Source organism: Talpa occidentalis, unplaced genomic scaffold (assembly GCF_014898055.3).
Source record: "Talpa occidentalis isolate TD23 unplaced genomic scaffold, MPIMG_talOcc4v2.1 talOcc4.5, whole genome shotgun sequence".
Taxonomy (NCBI): domain Eukaryota; kingdom Metazoa; phylum Chordata; class Mammalia; order Eulipotyphla; family Talpidae; genus Talpa; species Talpa occidentalis.
In genome coordinates, this window is record NW_023604861.1 from 69,735,643 (window position 1) to 69,761,275 (window position 25,633).

Here is a 25,633-nt window from a genome sequence, read left to right on the forward strand (position 1 = left end):
TAACATTTTTGTTTACTTAGATTAACAAGAGGAACAACTAGTGATTAAAACACAGAAATCTGTTTCATGTAACTTTTTATTAAAAATATTTTTTGTATTGGATACATGTTTACAGATATAATTTTAAGAGAACCTCAGGCATACAAATGTGGGCTCTGGCTTCACTGAATGAAGATAAGATATAAAAAAAAAAATCCTGATCTGCCTGAGGGCAGTCATTTAAGACAGCAGCTAATGTGTAATCTTCATAGTTGTTCTTTTCAAGGGATATTTTAAGTATTGTCCGTCTATCGTTGTGGGTGAGCACATGTATCATGAAAATTACTGTCATTCAAGAAAACATTCACATTTCTGCTATAGGGAGAGTTCCCTATGATGATTTAAATGTTTAAGACTTAACGGCAGCTACTCAAGAAAATTAAAAGAAACTAAGGTAGAAAATACTTCCTACTGAAACTTAAAATTAATTGGGGAGAGCTGTAAAATTAATCAGGGAGAGCCGAGTGAACCAAATGCTGCAGGTCTGGGCTTCTTAGATTACAGGAAGAAATTTACTAAGAGCTAAGAAGAATGGATGGGCTTGATAAAACTTACTTGAAAGAAAATGTGTTTGTAGGGGACCCTTACTGATCTTGGTTTAAAATATCCTGAGTCACTTGCTTATGAGATGGAAGGTCTTTTTCATTGTATGTACCTTTAATCAAAGACATGAAAACAGCTCCATGCTATGATGCTTTGGTGTTGAGACTTTATTTGTTGAAGGCACATCCTCTCTAAGTAGAGTCAGTGATATTTAAAGTGCAGTTGACCCGCATTTGTTTAGAAATTCTTTCATTCAGTCTGGTGTATGACCTACTGGCTTATAATAAATATCTGTGGATAATTTACTGGCTTTAAAAAGATACGTAAAATGGACACATCTCAAAATGGAATATAACTTATATTTACAACAAACCAAACAAAGCAACAATCATAGAATTACAGGGTCACATTTTAATTCCTGAATTTTACAGTTCAGCATTAATATCACCACATGTATACAAATGGTGTAAAACAAGTACAGTGGTATTTTTAATACAAAATAAACATCTGTTTTATGGAAAAACTATACTTCATATCTACACAGACAGCCCATCTTTTCCAAACAATAGCCAAATTAAAACTAACTACAAAATCTCCAAAACAGGGAAACTGCTTCAGTTTAAGCTATTCCAGGAAAAATGGACCCATAACACATTACAAGGGTGATCTGAAGATTGTAGCTGGAATTACTATTCTTAGTCTTTTTTTTTTCCCCAATGCATTGAAGTATAGCTTGGGGGATGTTATTTCCACTTCAGCCTTATTTCAGATCATAGATGAGCAAACTAACATTAAAATATTTACAGTTAACTTGCTGTTCTAAAAATAAAACCTTTTAACTGTTTGCCTCAATTTATTATTGTAAATTCATTTACGTACATGGAATGTGCTTTTACTCTTTTAAAAAAGCAGCTTTTATATTACACCCTTGTTTATTTACGGAAAAGCTTTATGTGCTGCATACTGACTTTGACACTGAAGTAACTTCTTGGATCAAAATGGTCTCTATATATTAAATGTCACTTAATTCAGCACTATTCTTTGTATGTTAGTTTTATAAATTGCACTTTAAAACTTGCCTGCAGCTCTGAGAGAGGACTTTAATAACAAAGCAGAAAAGTGACTTCAAAGTATCTTCCACAAGAGACAGTACTGGTAGGAAGTTGAAAACTTTCTGTTCAATACATTCTCAAGATTTTAGAGATCATTTCTGAATGCTACTGTACTGATTCTTGGCATCTATTATCCCTAAGAGTGCCGATTTAATACTAACAAAACTGTCCATTTTGAATCCAGCTTGTTTGTTTTCTTCAAAAGACACACCAAAAATTCCTGGTGTAGAAACACAACATGTGCTGTACTACAGGGAGTTCTTTACTCCACTGCCTATTAGGCTGCATTTCTGTTAAATCTTTAAAGAAATGGTCCCAACAGTTTAACTTAATTTTTTATGATAGCTGAGTTTGTTTTCCATAAAAATTTCTTTTAAAAAGAGGCAACTGATTAAAAGAACAACATGGCCAGCACCATTATACAAGTAATGTTATTGGGTTTGCAACTGAAGTTTTATAATTGTTTCTATTTCAGGTACCCCCCAGAGCAACCCTGCATTAATATTCTATCAACCATGTCCCTCCCCCAAACTGTCCCCAAACCTGAGAGTTTCCCTGCTAAGAAGCTATCTCCCAGGTTCTGGTTACTAACCTTGTTTGGACAGCCTGAAAGGCAAACCCCTTAATTACTAGCAAGTGGATCAATTTCCTGGGAAGCCTGTTTTTTTGTTTTGTTTTGTTTTTATAGAACTAAACTCTCCTAGCTGATGTATTGGGCATCTTTCGCTGCTCCTTGTATATTTATAAGTTCAAGTGAGAAAGCTTTCTGATTCAGATTTTCAGCTCTTGAATAGTTGCAGCATTTTAGTAAGACCACATGTTGAGGGTCCCCAGTAAATATCTTATGAACCAAGGCGAGGTCTTTTCCTGGGGGATGTTTCTTCTTCTTCATCTTCCTCTTCATCATCTGGATAGTCCACTAAACCAACCAAACTTCCCTGTTGAATAAGAAAAAAATTGAATATATGTAACAAAAACAGAAAAAGTGTATCAGTATGAAGTCATTCAGAAAAGATTGGAAATTATTTTTCTAAATTATGTTAACCATATATATCTGAAACTAACTGATGAGTCTGAGAAATGAACCACTTTCTGGGTACCATCGATGGTCTTTAGTTACCCTCAACTTTTCAAATTGGCACTTGGACTTCTAATATTTATAAATTTCAGTTCAGAAAAATTTCACTGTGGAAAAAGAAATGTATTTCCAAACAGCAGGACTCAATTACTACATGAAGCTGGAAAGGGTCTCAGAGACAAACTTGTTCTTTTCTCTAATTGTACACTAATAGCTTATCAATGACAAGAAACTTTCTATTACTCTGTTCCTCATGTACACTTTCCATCACTGAGCACATCATTGCTTTTGTTCTTTTAAAGAATAGTTTTAAATGGTCTAATGAAACAAGTCTTAAAAACTAATGACTACAAAATTTAGGGCTCGCCTCTCTATCCAAAAGTGAGGATGAAGCAATTCATTTTATGAGTTAATGGAAAATCCTATTATAAAGTGCTGGACACTATGCAGAAAATTACACTTCCTCATGTTTGCATTTACTTTGAAACAATCTCATGAAATTTAGTCACATATGTTACAGGTTAAAAGGGCTACTGTAAATCTTTTAGGATTCAAGTGGATAAATACAATTGAAATAACTTATATTTCATACCTCAGTAACTTTTACCTAAAGGTTCCATGCATCTGGTATTAACACTTTACCTTAATATATCTGAAACACTGTAATATTAATCAACAAAGGCCTTCTGTGTAGATATCAACAGTTATCAGAACAACTTTGAACTAAATAAAATGAGAGAATTTAGCTTTTTTGCTAAGCCTAACAACAGGCCTTAAATCTGGTAAGAGGCAATATGGCTATAATGTTAAAACACTGTTGACTGTACCTGACTTTAAATTCTAATGCTTCTTATTAGGCACATAACAGTTTCCTATCTGTAAAATTGGTGGTGTAACTACAGTACTTAGACCTCATTTAACTATTTTGAAAATTAAACTGAAAAAATATGTAAATTAAAGCTCGTGATTAAGTGCTGGGGATGTTGAAGAGTTAAAATATTGCTATTAGCAATTACTATAATTATTTTTATTTATTTGGTTTCTAAGCCAAGAGGAGAGAGAAGACAAGTTGGACAAGAGGAGAAAGAAGACATAATTACAGTATAAAAAGGCACCAGACTGATATTCACAAAGATGACAGCAAGTTGAGAAAAATTTTAATTATGATCAGAATTATATATCATAATGTACAAAACGGTTCAGTCTCAAATGGTTTTGATTCAAATGATTTTTTTCTTAAAATTAGTATTCTATCTGAAAAATACAGCTATAAAACTTAGCTTTGAATTTTATCTCTATTATCTATACACGTATAAAGAAAATGAACTAGAAGGCTCTGTACTTCAGAATACCAGGCACAGGGAAGGGGAAGGGGTGAAACTGAAAGTGGGAAAATTTTAATTCTGTATACTTGGGCAGAGACACCCTACCCTCCTCCTAAGTTATTTTCTACCCTGGTTCTCAGAGTAACAGGTAAGCTTAAACTTGCAAATGTAGCAGACTAGAGCCATCCCAGTAAAAGCTAGGTAGTTCCACAGGGAAAAATACAACCAGCTCCCAGCCCCCAACTTACAGATAATATCCCCCTGACCAAAGGAGGTCTATATGAAGTTAGCATCAATATGACCTGCTCATTGCCTTTTAACTGCCACATTGAAAAAATTAAGACGTCATTTACATACCATAAAACTCACCTTTTTAAGCCACTCACAATTTAGTGGCTTCAGTATATTCACAAAATTATACAATCATCATTAATTCAAGAACATTTTCATCAACACTCCTACCTCTCCACTAAAAGTCCATAACATCAAGTCACTCTCCATTCTTCTCTCCCCCCAGTTCCTGGCAACCGCTAATCTTTTTTTCTATGGTTTTGCTTATTCACGTAAGTGGAATCATACAGTATGTGGCATTCTTTGTTTAGTTTGTCACATTTAGCATAATGTCTTCAAGGTTCATCTAAAATTATAGCATATACCAGTAATTTATTACTTATGGCAAAATAATAGCCGTTGTTATCCATCAGCTGACAGACATCTGGGTTGTTCCTACTTTTTGGCTACTGTAAATACTGCTGCTATTAACATTTTAAGTCTTAGTATGCACATGTTTTCAGTTCTCTTGGTTATAGACGTAGGAGTGGAATTTAACTCTCTAGGCACTGCCAAACTGTATTCCAAAGCTGCTGTATACCATCTTACATTTTCATCAACAACATATGAGGGTTGCATTACTCTTAAATCCTCACCAACACTTGTTTTTGTCCCCTTTTTATTCCAGCCATCCTTGTGGGTGTGATGTGGAATGTCATTTTGGTTTCAACTTGCCTTTCCCTAATGACTGTTGATGTTAATCATTGTTTATTATGCTTATATGGTCCATTTGTGTTTCTTCTTTGGAGAAGCATCTATTTAATTATCCATTTTAAAACCAGGAATTGGGTTGAGGTATAAGATACATGACTTGCAAATATTATCCCCTCATTCTGTGGTTGTCTACTTACTATAAGATGGTATCATCTGAAGCATAAAAAGTTTTGATTTTGATAAAGCCCTATTTATTTTTTAATTTGTCACATTTTCGGTTTTGGATTTAAGAAATCATAGCTTAACCAAACGCCATGAATATTATTTACCTTTTTTTTCAGTGCTAGTTCTTTAAATTATCTCCCTTATTCACTGAGCTAAGTTCTATAAAGTGTCACGAGGCAGAGACTAACTTCATGTGGCTATCCAGCTGTCCTAACACCATTTGTTAGAAAGCCTATTTTACCCCTCACTGAAGTGTTTTGGCACTCCTTTTGAAAATGTGTGTTTCTTTTTTTTTTTTTAAGATTTATTTATTTTTTTATACAAGAACCGAGGTACAGGCCAGATGTGTGGGAGGGTGAGAGGATTCACCAGAGACAGAGTGGGGAACAGAACAGGCAGACTGACGAAATACACTGCTGAGGGGAGCAGCGGGCGAGACAGGTGGGACCCTCACTGGCTGGCCAGGATCAAACCGGCACTGCAGGGGCTGCGGACAGCTTCACAGCGCTGCACTCAACCACCTGCGCCACCAGGGGAGGCCTACGTGTGTCACTTTTTAATATGAAATAAAACCTAAGCATTAAGAAACACTGGGGAGTTTTCAATATGAGAAAAGGTCTGAAACAAATGAATAATAATTTTAACATAATAAATTGTTACCTTAATTCACCAAATTAACAACTGGAAGGAAACAGAACGCAAGATATATTCTACCCCATGGGAAAAGAGTAGCTCTTCCTTAAACATAATTAAAATGAAAAAATAAAGTTTTACATCTAATTTTTATAGCTTCAAGTTATTTATCTCAACTAATTCTAATAACTAATATCAGAGAACAATGGTTAAATAATAATAGGGATAGTGGCATCTTGTCTTGTTCCTGATTTCAGTGGGAGTGCTTAAGTATAGAGTCAGCTTTTGGTTTCAGCCTTATATACAAGTTAAGAAATTAATCACTTACCCTATTTTACTGAGCATTTGTATTTGGAGTCAATTGTCAAAATTGTAAATGTACATGAAATAATACGTATGTGAAATGCATCTAGGTCACATACAATGGTTCCCCGCCCCCCCAAAGATTTATTTATTTATTTATACATTCAAGCACTGGGTACAGTCATAAGCTCGGGAGGGTGAGAGAATTCACCAGAGCCAGAGCAGGAAGCAGAGCAGGCAGAAGGACAGAAGTACACTGCTGAGGGGAGCAGCGGGCGGCAGGAGAAGTTGCACACCATGTGGGACCCTTCTCCGGTGGCAGGGGGAGCAACCGGGGATGGAACCGGTGCTGCAGAGGCTGTGGGCAGTTTCGCAACGCAGCGCTCAACTGCTGCGCCACCGGGGAGGCCCATATACAATGGTTTTAAATACAAAAAGCTGGAAAAAACTTTTATGTCTGGCAATATGGGTTAGTTTTAAAGTATAGCCATACTATAGAATTCTGTTGAAGAAATTTTTTCATGTCCTGATATGGAAAGCTTACAAGATAAATTTGTATGTGAAAAAGCAAGAAACAGTATGAATCTGTGGCAAAAGAGGTGTTTATTTTAGCATCTACTAATGGGTTCTAATTCTGACTTTGTATTTTTCCTCAAAGAAAATTTATACATTTCACAGTTACACTGTGCCTTTTTAACATTCTTGTCTTTAAAGATTATCTCATTAATTTCATTATTAGCAAATGTCTCATTAGCCTTCAAAACTATAAAAATTTCAAAAAATGATTGTTAAAGGCATATCAGAGTTTCAGGATGCCTTCCAATGGAAAACAGGTTCATACCTAATCTATTTAAGTACCTATCAATATGACTGCAGCAATCAACACTAATGGTTTAGATGAAGAAAAGGATACTAGTAATTAAGAACCTGCCACCATTTAGAAATGTGGCCACAGACTCTGAAGAAGATGGAGAGCCAATTTAACTAGTGCTTTAATTCTCTGGACTCCTACAGTGATTAATTTCAAATTTCTGTGATAGTCTTCAGTAAATAATGTTTTCCAAGAATAATTATTATTTTTCTCTCTATTCCCCCAAAAGACACAGACAAAGGTGTTCAGTAATCTGTAGTTAGTATAAAAAAGGATGAAAAAATGTGGTTGTGCTAGCACTTGATTTTACTTGTTCTTAAATTAAAAATTATTTGGAAGGAAATTAAAACTTCAAGGTAATAATACAGAAACTGTAATGAAGAAAAATGAGAGGAAAGAAAAATGTGACAATTACAAGGCCTATCCAGAAGGCTCAATATCCAAATAAATTATAGTGAAAGAGCATAAAACATTCCAAAACTGAAGGGCATAACTATTTAGCTGAGAATGCCTGAAGTACACCATCATAAAGTTTTAGAATGCAGAGATAAACCCCAAATGCTTCCAGGAAAAAAGAAAATAAAATCACATACAATATAAAAGAAATAAGGATGCCTTTGGATGCTTGACAGCAGTAATTTTCTATGTTTGAACGAAAATTATTTCCAGTCTGATTCTACATTCAGTGAAATTATCAATCAAGTATAAGGATAGAATAAAGACATCTTCATATGCAGAAGAATTCAAATTTTATCTCTCAAGGTATTTCTTTATCAAAAATTATTAGAGGATGGAAATGTTCCACTAAAATGAAAGGGAAAATCATGAGAGAGACATGGGATCTAAGAAACAACCAGTACAAGAAAAGGATAGAGACAAAAGGAAGTCTTAGCATGATGGGAGAAGAAACCTCAGCACAACAGCTGTGCAGCAAGTTAGGAGAACAACTAATCCAGGCTGGAACAGGATGGGAGACTGCAACAGCAATGTTTCCAGTAGGCAGACTATGTGGAAACAAACCCAAGATGCACTGAAAGAGAGGCACATAACTACTTCCAACAAATGTAAAAAGACTGGCAGAAAACTATAGAAGCAGCAATAAGTTGCAAAGAAAAACACAACATAGAAAAAGATAGGAGGGCCTCCCCTGGTGGCGCAGTGGTTGAGCGCTGGGCTGCGAAGCTGCCCATGGCCTCTGCAGCGCAGGTTTGATCCCTAGCCACCGGCGAGGGTGCCCGCTGCTCCCCTCAGCAGTGTATTTTGTCAGTCTGCCTGTTCTGTTCTCCGCTCTGGCTCTGGTGAATTCTCTCACCCTCCTGCGCTTCTGACCCAGTGTTTGTGTAAATAAATAATCTTTTTTAAAAAAGCACCTATGCAACCAGCTTTAAAAAAAAAAAGAGATAGGAAAATAAATTCATGGAAAAGAAATGTTTATATTGTTGTTTTAGGTATAAAACTATTAAATATTGTTTTAACCAAAAACAGATACAAGGAAGAGTAAGGGTGAGATAAGGAGTGTTTATATCTGCTGAATGCTCACCTACCATAACGAGAATTTAGTAAGTTACATCTAATTTGTTAAAACAATATGGCAGTATTAACATGTTGTTTAGAAGCAGAACAGCTAGAAGAGGTCTAAGTTATTCCGTGGAGAGAAAAGGAGTTGATTTTTCCCATAATATAAACTTGTCTTTCAATACTACTTGAAATACTTTTGAAAGTGCCCATTGCTTTGGTTAAAAAAGAAAAGCCAGTACTTATTGAGAGTTGTCAAAAGATGCTCTAAAATTTTTCAAATCATTTAAATCTTCACAGCAAGCCTATACTTAGCATGAGCGAAATATGAGAACCACTTGTGCATACTACTTATGCAGCGATACTCACAAGTATTATGAAACAGCTATATAAAGTAAAATTCTATAGTCATCAACAATATTTTAATACCACAAAAGTTCTTATAACAAATAATAGTAGTATATGAAACTATGTTTATATAAATAGATCTCAATTATGTGTCAAATAAACAAACCCATGTACTTAAAGGAAAATCAAATTTAGTCAATCATGTTCTCTGATGATAATGTGCAGTTTTTTTTCTTTGAAAATTTTTTTATCAGTAAATGTGAAAGGATTTTAAAGATGGAAGAAGCAAAGTTTCTTAGTGTCTAGTCTCACATACCTTGGTAGTTGTTACTGATGTAGTCAAGTTTGCAGTTTTGGAAGATGATCCATTAGAACTTGCTGGTGGTGTCTGAGCCACTACTGATTTACTGTTTGTACTGTTTGTTCCATTAGTAGCACTGGTGGAGTGGGAGAAAGTAAATTTGAAGCCACCAGAAGACGCCCTTTTGGGAAGGTTTTCCTTGTCTTCACTTTCTTTTGCTAAAGCAAAAATTGAACCTGTATCAGTAAATATTGCTAAGTCAAAGCATCTGAAAAGAACAATGATTTAAAAATGTACAAAACATTATTTTCCCTTTATTAGGAGCTAAAAAGAGTACAGCAGGATATATATAGTGATAAATTTTTATTATCTGGAATCTTAGAAATTTCAAGAGCAGAAAGGCCTTAAGAACCACATAACAGAATCAGTCATCCTATGCCAGAACTGTTCATTGTTGTATTTATTGTGATACTTCCAAGCACTCATTAGCTATCTACCTCTTTTATTATGTATCTGCAGCTTTGACTCTACTTCCATAATCTCTGTAAAGATCTTCATCTCTCCCACATATTAGTGTTTCTAATGCCTAAAGACAATGGTATGGTCATGTCTCTTAATTCTCTTAGGTTTTGAATATTCCAGGTTCTTTCATCTGTTTCTTTTATCTACTACCCTTTAGATGTTACCACTATTTCTGTATTATTCTTAATCATAACTAATACTTTAGGTATGGTTTCACTGCCTCTTTTGACTAGTCAGGGCAGTGCTTGTAATGAGTAAAGGTAGAATAATTTGGCTATCAAAAGACATCTATTCTGCAAGGTATTTTAATAGGCTGTTTGCTTTCCTAGGCTAAATGAAGTAAACAGAACTTATGGCGCTGACTGGAAAAAGTGTGAGGCCGAGAACAATAGTTTCAAGAAGATGCGGTAATAACTAAAACACTAACTAGTGAGAATTGCCTTTAGAAAATATCATGTTTAAAATCACAAGCTTATATATAAAGGCCAGGATGTGTATTTATCTCGGGATCTGCATTTTTTATTAACTTTTAAATGATATATAAAGGACAGTATCCCAATAATGATAATTTCTCAGGAAACAGCATTAAAGTGATTCTTTTGAAAGAAAGATCTTAGTTTCATAAACACATTTGGTAGTTTTATTTCTCTTAATATATCATTGCGAAACTTTTATACTGATTTTAAAACTTCAAAGAGAAAAGTCATTTCTTTGAGCTCAGTTTCCTCACTTGTAAAAGGGCCTAGAGAGGGCCTCCCCTCATAGTGCAGGCGGTTGAGTACAGCACTGTGAAGCTCTGCAGCGTGGGTTTGATCCTGGCTGGCTGGCAAGAATCCCACATGGCGAGGCAGACCTCTCCTGTCTCCCCCGCTGCTCCCCTCAGCAGTGTATTTCAGTCAGTCTGCCTGTTCTGTTTCCCACTCTGTCTCTGGTGAATTCTCTCACCTTCCCGCGCATCTGGCCTGTACCCCGGTTCTTGTATGCATGAATAAATAAATCTTAAAAAAAAAAATTAAATAAAAGGCCTAGAGAGCTATGGAAATTATCTATGAATCTACATGATCTACTGGAGATTTTAGTACAGAAATAAAATCAAGACTATTCACAGAAGGCAAAGTATTAGCAAATAAATTCAATTTCTATATGGCAAATGAAGAACATCACAAAATAGCATGTTTCAAAACCATTTTAAACCTGAAAAGAACTCCCCAACTTAGAAAAAGTGCATTTTAAAAGGGTATGATTCAATATAAAATTCTAGTCTTTCATGTTTTATAAGCTATGATTGAACCTTGACAAGCTATTGTGTAATTTCTGTTCTAAATAAGAGAATGCACTCTTCAAAAATTTAAGAATTTAATACCTTTTTTATTCTCCATAAATTTTTCATAACTATCTGGAAAATCATCTTCTGGTTTAGATTTTTCTACTGGTGCCACAACTGCTTTTCCTTCCTCATCTTCATCTTCATTAAACCACATTTCCTCGTCCTCTTCCAAGGCTTTTGCATCTCTGCGAAATCTGTTACTACGCAATATAGATGGTACACTGTAAGAAATATATCATAAATATTGAGTAATCTTTTAAAATTTATGAGCAGATTAAATTTGAGAATATGTATAACCAAGGGGAGTGGAGGTAATTTCAACCAAATATAATTTATATCATAATCATCTCAATGATGATCTCAATGATGATACACACAATATAAGCAGAAAATACCCCCAAATATGTATCATACATTTTTTAAGTTACAACATGAAGTGCAAATGTTTCATATAAAAGACTGGGGTTGAGAGGATATCCTATCCTTCTACACAACCCTGTACCTGTATAAACCTTGTACCTGTATATACTTGTAATGATGGAAAGAAAATTCCTGGGTAAATTTCTTATGTTAAGATCCAAATCACAAACAATTATGGATGTAATTTTATAAGCTATCAGTGTAAAATACTAAAACAATACCTGTTCAGTTTCTGATTTTGTCTGTCCTTTTCTTGCTCATATTTAGTCTTCAATCCTTTGAATGTCTGAACATATTCAATTGATTCAAGTGCTTTATAGAAGTTTTCAACTATATGTGCAGTAAGAGATTTGATATCTTCCTGTATAAGTACAAAATTTACATTTCAAATATAATACAGAGGTTTGTTAGGAGAATAACTTTAATTTTTTTTTAATGTTCCAAAACTGATCAAAAAAGGTTTTCAAAATCACCTCCTAAAAATAAATGTTCTAATATCTTTTTACAAATGAGCCATAATGCCACAGAAATTTGGGGGAAAGGGGAAGCATTTCATTGGAGTCCATTTGGGGCAGTATAAAGAACATTAGAAAAGTAAATGGACTTAGTCTATGTCTTAAGTTTATTTTGTGTATTTACATAGTATGTTACAATTTAAAAAGCGTTTGCAAATGCAATTTTACTTGTTCCTCATAGAAATTCTATGAAATAGGTTTATGATTCCCTTTTATAGAAAAGGAAAACTGAAACACTTGATAAAGTTTGGATGATGGCCTGATCAAGAAGAGCACACAGCTAGAAAGGAGATGTTGAAATTATATTTTCAACAAATGTTAGCTGTTACTTAATGACAACATGGAAAAATCTTTCCGAAATAATGAAAGAGCCCATATAGATCTAATAAACTATTTACTTGAATTCCATTTGTCTTTTTCTGCAATCTTCCAATGGTGTAATTGTTGTGAAATAAACTAATTGACTGTAATAACTTCTAAATTTTTCTTCTAAATGAACCATTTTAAATCACTGCAAAGCAGGTTCATTATCAGAAATAAAATTAGAAGCCTATTAAAATGGTCTGTGTTGTATGCTGAACAAAAAGGTAAGTTTTGCAACTAAATGCTCACTTATCAACCACTCAAAATTATTTTCAGAAAAACAAATCACAGAAATGGGGTGGGGCTTTAAACCCTACAATTCATTTTATCAGAATATCACCTAAACTTTGAAAGGAAAAAATATGAAAGTTAATTTCTGATTCATTAAAACAGCACTCCGTGAACCTGAACTCAGACACTTGGTGAGGTAATTAACTATAGTAACAATAGTCTTCACCCTTTTAAAAACTATGTTCTTGTCAAGTGGCCACTGTAACAAAAACAACCCAAATAGTCTTCATATGAGAATAGCGTGGACTCTGACTTGTAAGAAACTAGAGAACAAGTAGCTAGATTTGCATGCTTCTTCCAAATTTTTTTCTAATCATGTGGCCATTTCCCCCTGATGGAATGATTTCAGTGTGTGGAGAGTCTAAACTTATTATCCTGGTTCTAGTTATCCTTTGTATCCCTGGTATTTACAGAGTTCTCTCCAGATCTTTTTATGACAAATCTTTTGTTTTTTAAAATAAGTTGTGATATATCAAGCCCTCACTGTGCTTCTAACCAAATGGAGGCTCTAAAATAGGTCATTTTATCACTTTGGGTGTCTCAAGTCACTCTTCTATAAAATATGGCAGTATAGTCCACCTAACTTCCTGGTCTCTTCAACTTAAAATTCCATGAGAACTTCCTACCTTTTATGCATCTTGCATTGATGTCTACCAAAGGAATTATTTTTCAACCTTTCTATTAATGTTATTCACTACCCTAGAATAAATTGCACAAATGGCAGGCTTGACTGAAATGTCCAATATGCCAAAATGACACTGAAGCATTTGATGAATAAAATGGGAACTGAGTATATATATTAAATGTGGGTTAAAAGATTGTGCTGAACTTCAACTTTAAAAACTCACAATTTAAAGTATCACTAAACATTTAATTACTAAGAATCTTTTAATATAAACTTACCACTCTTATAAATTCAAATAATTCAATAACAGCTGAATTCAACAGATTGTACCGAGTTCCATTATCCAGAAGAGCATTTATAACTGGCTCAAAAAGATTTCCCTTGGTGATGTAACGATTATAAAATTCATCTTTAAGGCCAATTATCCGCCTCATAAAACGAAGAGCACCTAATTAAAAATAATACAGGGAATAACTTGATGATCAATATTATTACACAGGTATTTTTGCATAAAGCAATGAGTATCACCTTCTAAAGAAGCACAACTGAGTACTAAAATAATTGGCCTTTTAGAAAAACAGAGATAGGGAAGACCACTCCAAACTTGTACAAGTAGCCAGAGGTAACCAAAAAACCCCAATAATTGGTATCTAGGAGATAAATTACCCAGGCAGGTTGCTCCCTGGCAGAGATGAAAAAATAAACAAAACCCATAGAAGGTATTTAGAGCAATGCTGTGGCTGTGGAGACAATGCAGCTCAAATCAGAAGGGGTCTGAGGTGGGACTAAGAGCCATGCAACCTGCAAAAGAGTCAAGATAGCCTTATCTTTCTGGGGAGGGAGCTTTAAAGATAGGTGCTTCCTTTTAATTTTCTGAAAATACAGCCTAGCATAATAGGAAAACTAAAGTTCTTCCAATTCTCCCATTCCCACTATTCCAGCTCCCTTTGCCTTAGGAAAAAATCATGATGAACCAACACTATCTCCACATTATAATAACATCATTCCCTTGTTTACCAATTGCTTTAGAGTTACTCTGCCTTAGGTAAACATGCACTGTGGCAGAGTGAATCTGTAAAACAAGAAGACGGTAGCAAATAAACAGTATAGTTTTGTTTTTCACATTTTAGAATACTGAAAAGAAATTTTCCTTTTAACTAGCCTTTTCCCTAGCTAAATTTTAAAATTGCTAAATTTTACTGCTAAAAATTTTGTGACACAAGACTAACTTCAACTCCTTATTTTTGTTTGCTCATCCTTTAACTTGTAACTTTTAACCTCAGTAGTTTGATTTATTCTGCAGATACCACAGCCAAATTTTTAAAATATATGGTTCCCAATTTTATAAGGTAGTCTCTTGTTTTAATGCATCCTCACAAACAAGAAGTCATTAAAAGAAGCTGTGCCTGTCAAAGAGGTTCTAAATATTATCTGAGAATAACACAGAAATAGAACACATTAAGGTATAAGTAAGTGTATGTTAAATGTAACACTAAAGTGTGGAGAGAAGTGTTAAACTTATGTCACCCTTTTTGGTGATGTTAGTGATGTTAGTTTAACACTAAAAAGACTGAAGTATTGGTAAAGTAAGCAAATGGGCACTTGCACACTGCTGGTGAAATGAATGGATATGCACACAAAGTTTTACAGTTAAAAAAGCATTGCTTATGATAGAAATCTTAAGCAATACAAAGACTTAAATATTGGTGATTCAATCAATTATGATAATTCATATAAATAAGACTACTCTGCAGTCATCAAAAGCGACTAATTATTAAAGGCCAGCCAGGAAAACCTACTATGAGAATATTAATCCTTCCAAAATAAATACAAAAATTTAATGTATACCCAATCAGGATGAACTGGATAAAATTAGTTGTAAATTAACGTGGAAGAACAAACGTCCAAGAACCAAGAAAATTATGAAGAAAAGGAGAAGATTTTAAACTTTACAACAGATACTATATTGGCATATAAATACTTGCATTTATTTTATCTAAAGAACTAAGAGAACAAATGGCCCAGAAATAAGACGCAAGTTTATATAGTAACTTATTGTATAACAAAAGGGACATTTTTAATTCAGCAAGGAAAATATAGCTTACTTTAATAAAGGTGTTGGCACAACTGGCTATCAAAGTAGAAAAGCACAAAGACCCTCACTACTTCACATGTGGAAACAAATTTCAGGTGAAATTACATATGTAATGTAAAAACTGAAATAAGAAAGACATAAGAGGAATGTAATTGTATAATCTTAGGACACAGATGTCTCCTAAATAAGACAGACACCAAAATTCCCTAAAAGGAATTTGACATAAAGAATTTTTCAATAGTTATACAGAAAATATCACAACAAATAAAGCCAAACAAATGAGACTGGGACATTTTTTTCCTCTAAAATGTGATATATTATCTTTAATTTACAAAGAGCTCTAAGAAAAAGATCACAGGTGCTCTATAATAGATAAAACGCATAAGACACAAAATTATAGAAAGATCTTTTCAAGGAAAATGTAAAAATTAAAACACAAATAGAATACCACATTTTTCCATCATCAACTTGGTAATATTTTAAAAAGCAGTTAACAGAAGAATGTCAAAGTGCTTTAATCTTTTGAGTAAGTAATCTGGTGGCTTTATGTTAATTTAAATTTTAAAGAATATATAAACATTTTGTCCCAACAATCTCATTCTTAGGGAGATATATATCCTATAGAAAGAAAGACACCAGCACTTAAAAAGATTTATGCACTAGGTTATTTATTTGGAGAAGCAAAAAAACAAAAAATCTTGTAATTCATGCTTTGGAGGAGAATAAACTGGAAAAGTCACACTAATAAATGTCACTCAGCTATGTTTAGGGGAAAAATTTTAGTTCAATCAAGCCTAATGACCTAGAATACTATTAAAGGACTGAGAAATATGTTATTATGAGCCTGTTTTTGTAAAAATAAAACAACCCTGCACTTGTGTAAATATGTTTATGTAAATTTGTACAGGTAAAGAAAAATAAATAGTGCAGACAGTTAACAGAATCTACTTAAAGGCCATAAAAATAAAGATAGCAAGGCCTCCCTGGTGGCACAGGGATTAAAATCTCAGTAATACCAAGCTATTGCCAGCCACTGCAGCATGAGTTTGATCCCCGGCCAGAAAGTTAACACACAAAGGGCACAGCAGACCTCCCCTATCTTGCCCACTGCTCCCCTCAGCAGTGTATTTCAGTAGATCTGTCTGTTCTGTTCCCCACTCTGTCTCTGGTGAATCCTCTCAGCACCCCGCACCTCCAGTTCTAAGCATAAATAAAAGTAAATTTTTTTAAAAATTAAAAAAAGAGACAGTAGTACATTTAATTATAATATAAAATTGCAAGTATATATTTTATGGAGGGAGGTTTGTTTTTTAATCTCTAATGGCAGATGAAATTATGGAGATAAAAGTTCATAATTTGCCAAAAATCAACATAGGAGCTAATATCAGCATTTAAGTTTATCATCATTGATCCAAGCGGTCTACTTTACCTTACAAGCTGAATAATAAATAACCCAAGATACATAAAAACATTTCAAGGCCCCCATCTAAAAAATATTTTAAAAGTCTCTAACAGATAATACTTTAATGCATTGGTTTTATTGGTGAAATGTCACTTCACATTGTATTATATCACAACTATAAGATAAGTGAATCTAGATGTGAGCAATATGTAGGTGGAGAAGCACTATGACCTATTCTTTTTGGACTTTAAATAAAAGAAGAGGAAACCAAAAATTGGTACTTCTCACAATCATCTCTTTAGTAACATACAGATTACCAAAAAAAATAGATAAATTCACAAGGTAACAAACTTTTATTGCCATTAAAAATGTTTAATTTTTATTAAAAACATTTTATGAGAATATTCATTTAAAATGCTACTTACACAAGGCCAGGAAAGTGTGCTTTGAATTCATCAATACCAAGACTCTTCTTAGCAAATCCTTGTTCATAATATAGTTTTTTATGTGATAAGTGTGATGTTCCACACAAAATGTGAGCAACTCTAAAATTAAGGCCAGCAGCTGTGCTGTTTGATAATTATCTACAAAGAAAGCCATCACATAAAAATTAAATGTTGCAGTACATCTAAGTGAAGAGCATTCATTCTGTTAGAACAAAAGTAAAATTATATTTCCTCTTTATTTTTCTATCAGGGAAGCTATATAGATTTTTACTTTTTCATTAGGCAGAATCTCTAAAAGTATAGTCAATTTAACTTACCAAAAAGTCGCCTTCCAAGGCTCTTACATAAAAGAGTTAATAATATTAAGAGGAAAAATAACCTCAATAAAAATTACAAACAGAATAAAAGAACCTTTATTGCATTTATATTTTCTTGGTAATGTTTACTTAACAAGTGCTGTCTTATTAATATTAATGAATCTATAAAAGGGTACAGAAAGGAAGTAGTCCAAACATTTTACCTAAAGTGGTACAACGTAAATTTCCCAAGAAAAATTAATATGGTTTCTTTAAAGATATCTTGAAGGAAAAGACATTTTTGGCGGTTGGAATATTAAATAAAAAATATTACAATAAGATTCTTTAATAACAAAATTTTAAAAACAAATCACAATATCCACATGAGGTCTAGTAAAATAAACTAGTTTTTTTCCCCTTGGGAGGTTTGGGGTTATAAATTCATGGAGTTGCTTCTTGAACATTAAAACTGAAAGAATATCGGGGCCTCCCAGGTGGCGCAAATTGTTAAGTGTCAGCACTATGAAACTATCTGCAATTACCACAGCAGGAGCTCAATACCTGGCCAGGGAGGTGACCCAATTGGCGCAGCAGACCTCTCCTGTCTCAGCCACTGCTCCCCTCAGCAGTGTATTTGAGTCAATCTGCCTGTTCTGCTCCCCACTCTGTCTCTAGTGAATTCTTTCACTCTCCTGTACCTCTGGCCTGTACCCAGCTCTTGTATGCATAAATAAATAAATCTTAAAAAAAAAAAAAAAAAACCAAAAACCAAACTGAATGAATGTCAACAGCACATATAGGTAATTACCCACATCTATTAAAAATATTAACTGTGAGGCAATTATGTAATTGCAACCTCACAGAACAGAAAAAAAAAATCCATCAATTCATCATCTAATCCAATTATTTTATTTTTCAAGAAAACTATACACACAAATATTTGTGGAACTATAATGCTACCATTAAGTCAGCACTCATTTTACTAACAGAATGGTCAGGAAATATACAAAAGGCAATTCTAGTATTTCAAAGATTTTTTCTATTTTAAATGCAAGTAAAGACTTTTCATTTGGGGCCTCCTCTGGTGGCGCAGCAGTTGAGCCCTGGGCCGCAAGGCTGCCTGTGGCCTCTGTAGCGCCGGTTCGATCCCCGGCCACCGGCAAGGGTCCCACATGGCGCGCAGACCTCTCCTGCTGCGCCAACTGTTCCCCTCAGCAGTGTGTTTTGTCAGTCTGCCTGTTCTGTTCCCCGCTCTGGTGAATTCTCTCACTCTCCCACGCTTCTGACTGTACCCAGTGCTTGTATAAATAAATCTTTAAAAAAGATTTCATTTGTTCCAGACTAATCTGTACCATAGCCAACACCATTTGAACTAAACTCTCACCATTAAAAACACATTTTCTTAATGTCTAAATTTAAATTTATATTTACAAAAGATTCTATAACACTGATTTGTAGTGCAATTAAATGTCTCATTTTCACTGTCCAAATAAGGATGTGAAATTATTCATTATATCTCTAATCAGTCCAAACGCTAAACAATGCCCTTTTCTGTAAGTGGTTTTCCTAGAGTACTGATGGACCTGGTAGAAAAGAAAGCTTGTTGGGCCTCCACCGTGGCGCAGCGATTGAGCACTGGGTTGCGAAGCTGCCCGCGGCCTCTGCGGCGCCGGTTCGATCCCCGGCTGCTCCCCGGCCACCGGAGGAGGGTCCCACATGGCGCGCTGACCTCTCCTGCCGCCCGCTGCTCCCCTCAGCAGTGTACTTCAGTCCTTCTGCCTGCTCTGCTCCCCGCTCTAGCTCTGGTGAATTCTCTCACCCTCCCGCGCTTCTGACTGTACCCAGTGCATGTATAAACAAACAAACAAATAAATAAAACATGCCTCTATTTAAAAAAAAAAAAGAAAAGAAAGCATGTTAGTTAGGTACATACAGGTATATTTTCCATAAAACTAAGCCTTACCTGTTATCCATGTTCCAAGTAGAACCATCAGTGCTTATATTCAGATACATAAACAAACAGTTTCTAAGCAGAAGGCTGTCATGAAGACTATTTCCTAACTAATTGGTCGTAGTATACTAGATAAGAACTACATCAACTTTCAGGTATCTTCTCAAAAAAAAAAAAAAAAAAAAAAAAGCCAGAAAGCAAGCTCTAAACATACAGAAGAAAACCAAAAAAAAAAAATTCACTGCAGACAGGAGTCAATTTATTTTGATTGCTTTTGTTGAAAATATATGCTTTTCTTAGCCCTGTGCATTCATTATACTCTGAGTAGGAAAAAGTTTACAATTTGCATGAGTTCACAAAATAAATTACACTTACCAGGACAAATTGTGTTGTTTTTGTTAGGTCCAACTATGTTATCTAATTCAAAAAAAAAAAAAATCAAAATCAGCTACTTCAGTAACAATACTCACATTTCCCTAGCAGTTAACAATATAGGAAGTGTCTCTTTGGTCATTTGGTCATACTTTTCCTGCATGGTAATCTTTAAGACTTACCTGCTAATATTATATGTCTATCTGCAATCTTTTACAAAATTGGGTGCAGATAAGGAATTATTAAAAGTCATCATAAATATTCTGATAAAAAAGTGAGATTACAGCGAGAAATAAGATATACCTATTGTCATCTTCTCTTAGTCACCCTCCAATAATTACAGCATGCTTCTGAGTTTCATTTTCAAAAATAGTAAACAAGAATTTCTGAAATTCCAGAATAATACTTATATGAACAGTCGAGTCATTTAAGGTTTCAATTTTTTAAAAAGTAAAGTAAGTTTTGAATTCTGGGCACATATCTTATTAGAGTACATTAGTATAGGGAAACATATTAATGCATATTAGAACATTATTTGTAACAGCAGTAAGCTTGAAACAAATGTACATTAGAAGCAGAATGGCTAAATTACAGTATATTCATGCAAGAGAATACTAAGCAAAAGTTAAAAAATAAATAAGAACTATCTATCAATATAGATACATCTCAAAAATAGCACTGGGGAAAAAGAAAAATTGTAGAACAGTGTTAAAATAGAAGTCAATTCATATTAAGTTTGAAAACATGAAAAATTATATATGTCATAATAATACCAATAAATGTATAGGAGATAGAATCCAAATTCAGTATTCTCGGGGTTGAGGGTGGGAAATGAAATTGTGAAGGTACATAGGAAATTACAGCTGTTAGTTTTTAAAAAAACATGTCAAATTAATTTTGATAAAGTCAACAGGAAATGTAACAGGACTGTCACTTACAGTCATGTGTCACATAATGAAGTTTTAGTCAACCACAGATTCCATATACAAGATGATCCTACATATAGCCTAAGTATGGGGTAGGCTATGCTATCCTGGTTTGCCTAAGTATATTATGACGTTCACACAATCAAAACAGTGACTAACAACACATTTCTCAGAAAGTATCCCTGTCACTAAATGATGCATGACTACACTAACATCTAAATAATTTTTATTTAAAAATAAACATTAAAATACCTTAATTTATGAGAATGGAATCAGTCTAATAAAATGTAGTGCAACATGCCTTTTTACCCATACAAGTTTGATTTTTGGAATTAGTAGTCAGCTGGTAGATCAAAATTATTTTAACTACTATGTGGTATTCCTTTATATTAATATATATCACTTTATTTTCCTAGCAAAAACAATAACATTCATGTGCCTGCCTGTTGTGCATATGCATTCCCAAGGATATATACTGAGAAATGGAACTGAGGGTATTATATAGGGTGTGCCAACTTTATTGGCACAACTACAACTACAACTTTAATAGGCTCTTAACTGACTCATCAGTTTAATCAACAGTTGCACAGAATATGCCCCCATACATTTCTCATTTTACCAGTTGAACCATATGTTTATCAGTCAGTTCTTTATGTCAGTTGTATTTGGCAGTATGGTTGTAAAATTTAAATATTGCTGATGAAATTTCATGAAACTGTAACATCAAAGGCTAAGTTTGAATATGACAGAACAAAACTAAACAAAACTGTGACCAAATTAGATAATATATCAATTAGATATGTACACTTGAGAGAAAGCAGTTAAAGCCATAGCAGGATTCTGTATTCAGATTGATTAAAACATATCTTGATTTTCGCTCCACTTTAACAAATTAAGGTCAGAAATTATAGCTGATGAACTGTGGTAATATATGCAAGAAAGATAATGTATAAATACAAACCCCCCCCACATAATCTAGTATTTGGAGGTAAATATTTATATATATATATATATATATATATATATATACACACACACACACACATACATACATATATATATATGTTTATTTTTAAAAACTGTTCTCTGCTTTAACCCAACAACTCCTGTTTTAAGAATTTTTACTGTATCGCCAAACTGTTCTCCAAAATAATGGTTCTCTTGGATTTTCTAAAGTAGGTAGTTACTTTTTTGTCTGCTGTTACTCTGGGTATTAATATAACAACTTTTGGGACAATCTGTCAATGCTAATTACTGCTATTGCTTTCTCATTAAGTGATACTTTTTGCCAAATTTCATTAGCAATCTCTAACAGATACTCAGAAGCAAGGGAAATCAAGAGTTTATATTGTAATTTAAATTTTTCAGTAGTAAATTAACTGTTGTATAAAGCACCAAGTAAACAATCTGTTAGTTATAACATTTAACTTCCTTCTTAAGACAGAAACCATAAATAGGTAAGTAAGAGACCATACCCTTTTCACATTTGTCTTCTGAAGTATTGGTTAAAAGTGGTGCTGTGAGAACATGCATACAATGGTTGTAGAAGAAATTCAGAAATTCACTTTTTTCAGTTTTCTGAAACATACAGAATTAAAAAATATTTTATTACCTTTATTATTAATAAAACATCTTAAAAAGTAGCAATGGAGGTCATACACAAACAACAGATAATGTGAAAAAACCAAAAAGTTAGTTATACTCACCTTCATCTTACTTCTACAGAACTGAAAAATCAAGTCTATTTCATATTAAATGAAAATTAAAACAATTATAAATTTTTCTGAATAAAATTATTCATAAATTTTTTTCAAATATGCTTTTAATATGAAATACAATGAAAATTCAAACCAAGTCATGTAGCAGCAACCTGCTTAAAATTTGAAACACCAATTTCACTAATGTATCCAAATTTGAAAAACCACTGAATCTACTAAGTTACTATAAACAGGGTAAAATTTACATCTTTTTAAAATTTGTTATTTGGAAAATAATGCCTTTTGATTATTTGCTATTGTTTTACATAACTGGTTCCATACACTTACAATGATTTAAAAATAATTTATATTTTCTAAATAGGAGGGAATTTCAACAAGAAAAAAATCCTATCATATTGATATAGCCACTATTAGCATTAATTTATTTTTTACTATACAGCTGAGATCATTCACTGTTACATATTTTTCTTTATTGTGATAAACACACAACATAAAATTTACTATTTTTGCCATTTTTAACTGAAAGATGAGTTTTTAAGTATATTCATATTGTTGTATATTAAATTTAAGAGATTAATATATAGAAGCCAAGGGTCATAAATGGAACTAACATATTACTAAGAATTTTACAGATCACAATCTTGTATTTTTGCCACAAATTGATATAGGAATACCACTGTTACTTGACTAGCAAGTATATGAATACTTACTTATTGTTTCTAAATACTGTACAAATTAAAATATTGTATGTACACATAATTTATACCTTTATAATTTACTCAATATGTATACATATACATGCATATATACAAGTATGTGTGTGTACATATATATATATATATATATATATATATATATATATAAAATAAAAATCACCTAGAACTGACAAAAGCAATTGGTTTTATCTCAGTGTAATTTCTTACATTAGTTGTAGCCAGCATGTTCTCTGGATCAATCAGAGTACGAAGAAGTCCCATTAACTGAACGGCACCTCCTAGTTCAGGATCAGTATCACAGATCATTTGTTCAATTACTACATTAATGAGAAGGATATCCTGGAAGAAAACATGTTCCTATTAGACCTGGTTTGGAGGTAAGACAAATATACAAAATGAAAGCACAAAATCAGAATCATGTAGGGGAAAAAAAAAAACGACATTAACTTTTTTAAACATTGGTTTATTTTTTCAAAGTTTTACAAACACTAGAGAGAAAAAAAGAGCATGTGATCCTTTATGATACCATCAATAAAGGGAAGCTGAAAACACCATTTATCAGAGATTGTTATTTACTAGATTCTCATTCATGACATCCGTCTCAGGTATGAATTAAGCAGCTGACCCAAGCTACAGCATGACAAGCACAAGAACATGACAGTTCCTTGGAGAGACTGGACTGGCTAGAGACAACGAGCTCAATGTTCATAGGTTTGTAAGTGCTTTTGGCTCACTGAAGCTAAGTGAGAATTCCCCTGCAATGAGCAGAATTTCCCTCCTGCCCCTTGGTCACAAGTTTAAATATCGCAGTTTGTATAATGTAACCAGTTTGGGTCTGCTTATAACTTGGAGTAGTGTAATTCCATGCAATACACTGAAAAGTCATTTAAAAAAAAAAACAAAAAAAAACCAAAAACTGACCGATCAAGCAAGGCCTACACATTATGTGATACCATAACACAGATCATCTTAGTTTCTAACCAGAAAATCCTTTCTAAAAAAAAAAACCTAGCACACAACTCACCACAGGAAACATTGTCTAATGCCAAACAGATTTGTTGTTTCATTAGTAATGGTCTTGGATATTAATAAAAAGCGCTACATGGGAGAGAGAGATCAACATGGTGGCGGGGAAACGCTTCAAGTAAGTCCTCCCATTAAAAAAAAAAAAATGTTAATAGGGAGGAAAAGCGGCAGGTCCCTGTGAGAACTGGGACACGGAAGATAAACAGGCAACTCTGGCAAACTGCCCGAAGAAAAAAGTTGCCATAAAAGAGGACTAGAAGGGAGGAAAGCACAGAACCCTGCTACCCTCCTCCACCCTCCCACCAACACAAAGGAGGAAAACAAACAAACAAAAACAACCAACAAGAACAAACTACACATCAAGCAGGACTGTGAGTGGAAAGGAACTATTTCAGGAACCGCACCCTGTGAATGGGAAATGTAGAGAACAGGGCAGGAATCGCAGCAGAGGTGAGCAATTGACTCCGGGCGCCATTAGAGAAAGATAAGGACTCCATGGAGACCTACAAAAAGCCAAAGGCCAGCCGGTAAGCTTGTGCGGGAAAGCAGCGCTCTCAAAATGCATACACAGATTGAGGTTCGCAGCTGCCCAGGTCCCACGCCTGCGACCTAGACTTGCGGGTAGACGTGCTGGAGCCATCATTGAGGTGAATGTCCCTCACTGAGTAATCAGAAACCAGGCGCCCGGACATGGGAGCAGGATGCAAAAGGCGCCATTTCTGCGTACACTTAACTGGGCTACAGTCTGCGTCCTGGAATATGAGGTCTTTGGAACAGAGACCTGGGGCACGAAATTCAGGGTGCGGGATCCCCACGATGGTGGGGCACAGGGCAGAAATAGCACCCCCATGACATTGAGGCTCTCCATGCCATTCCCACTCTGTTCCCCTGGACCCACCGGGAAAAAACAGTTCTGGAAGGACACTAGGAAAGATCTCTGGCGCCACCTAGCAACCAGAAAAAAATCACCAACACCCTGATAGTTGCAAATCAGGGATCCCAAAAACACCCTGGGATTCTGAGAGAGGGTGGGCCACTCAAACGGGGGTAAAGAGGGAAATAAGGCATGGAGCAAGACCCCATCCTAGAACTGAGAGCCAGGCACAGGTACCGGGGCGTGGGACACGCCATAGCAGCGGTCACTGCACAGGGTGACAGCCAGTGTTTTGGATCTGAAAGCCCTAGAACTGAGACGTAGAGTGCAGAAGTCAGAGTGCAGGATCCATACATCTGCTGGCACAGCATGGGGTGAACATCGGGCAGACACAGCACCCAATGGAATAAGAGCCCCTGTGTTGAGTTCCTCCCCTCCGCCGAGAGAACTCCTTTTCTCAGAGAACCACTG

General features: G+C 34.4%; 1 protein-coding gene across 2 annotated transcripts in view; it reads right to left on the bottom strand.

The window, feature by feature from the left end:
* Positions 1-975: 975 nt before the first annotated feature.
* The window catches only part of PPP4R3B (protein phosphatase 4 regulatory subunit 3B), a 56,365-nt gene continuing 31,707 nt past the window's right edge, over positions 976-25,633 (bottom strand). The window contains exons 8-16 of one of the 2 annotated variants that reach the window (XM_037527423.1): positions 23,470-23,601; positions 22,304-22,406; positions 19,906-19,947; positions 17,263-17,421; positions 13,619-13,788; positions 11,768-11,907; positions 11,163-11,347; positions 9,293-9,495; positions 976-2,632 (exon numbers count right to left, since the gene is read on the bottom strand). In XM_037527423.1, coding sequence (XP_037383320.1) covers positions 2,537-2,632; positions 9,293-9,495; positions 11,163-11,347; positions 11,768-11,907; positions 13,619-13,788; positions 17,263-17,421; positions 19,906-19,947; positions 22,304-22,406; positions 23,470-23,601 — 1,230 coding nt within the window. In that variant the 3' untranslated portion in view covers positions 976-2,536. The remainder of the gene's footprint in view (positions 2,633-9,292; positions 9,496-11,162; positions 11,348-11,767; positions 11,908-13,618; positions 13,789-17,262; positions 17,422-19,905; positions 19,948-22,303; positions 22,407-23,469; positions 23,602-25,633) is intronic. The other variant, XM_037527424.2, reaches the window with a different exon arrangement.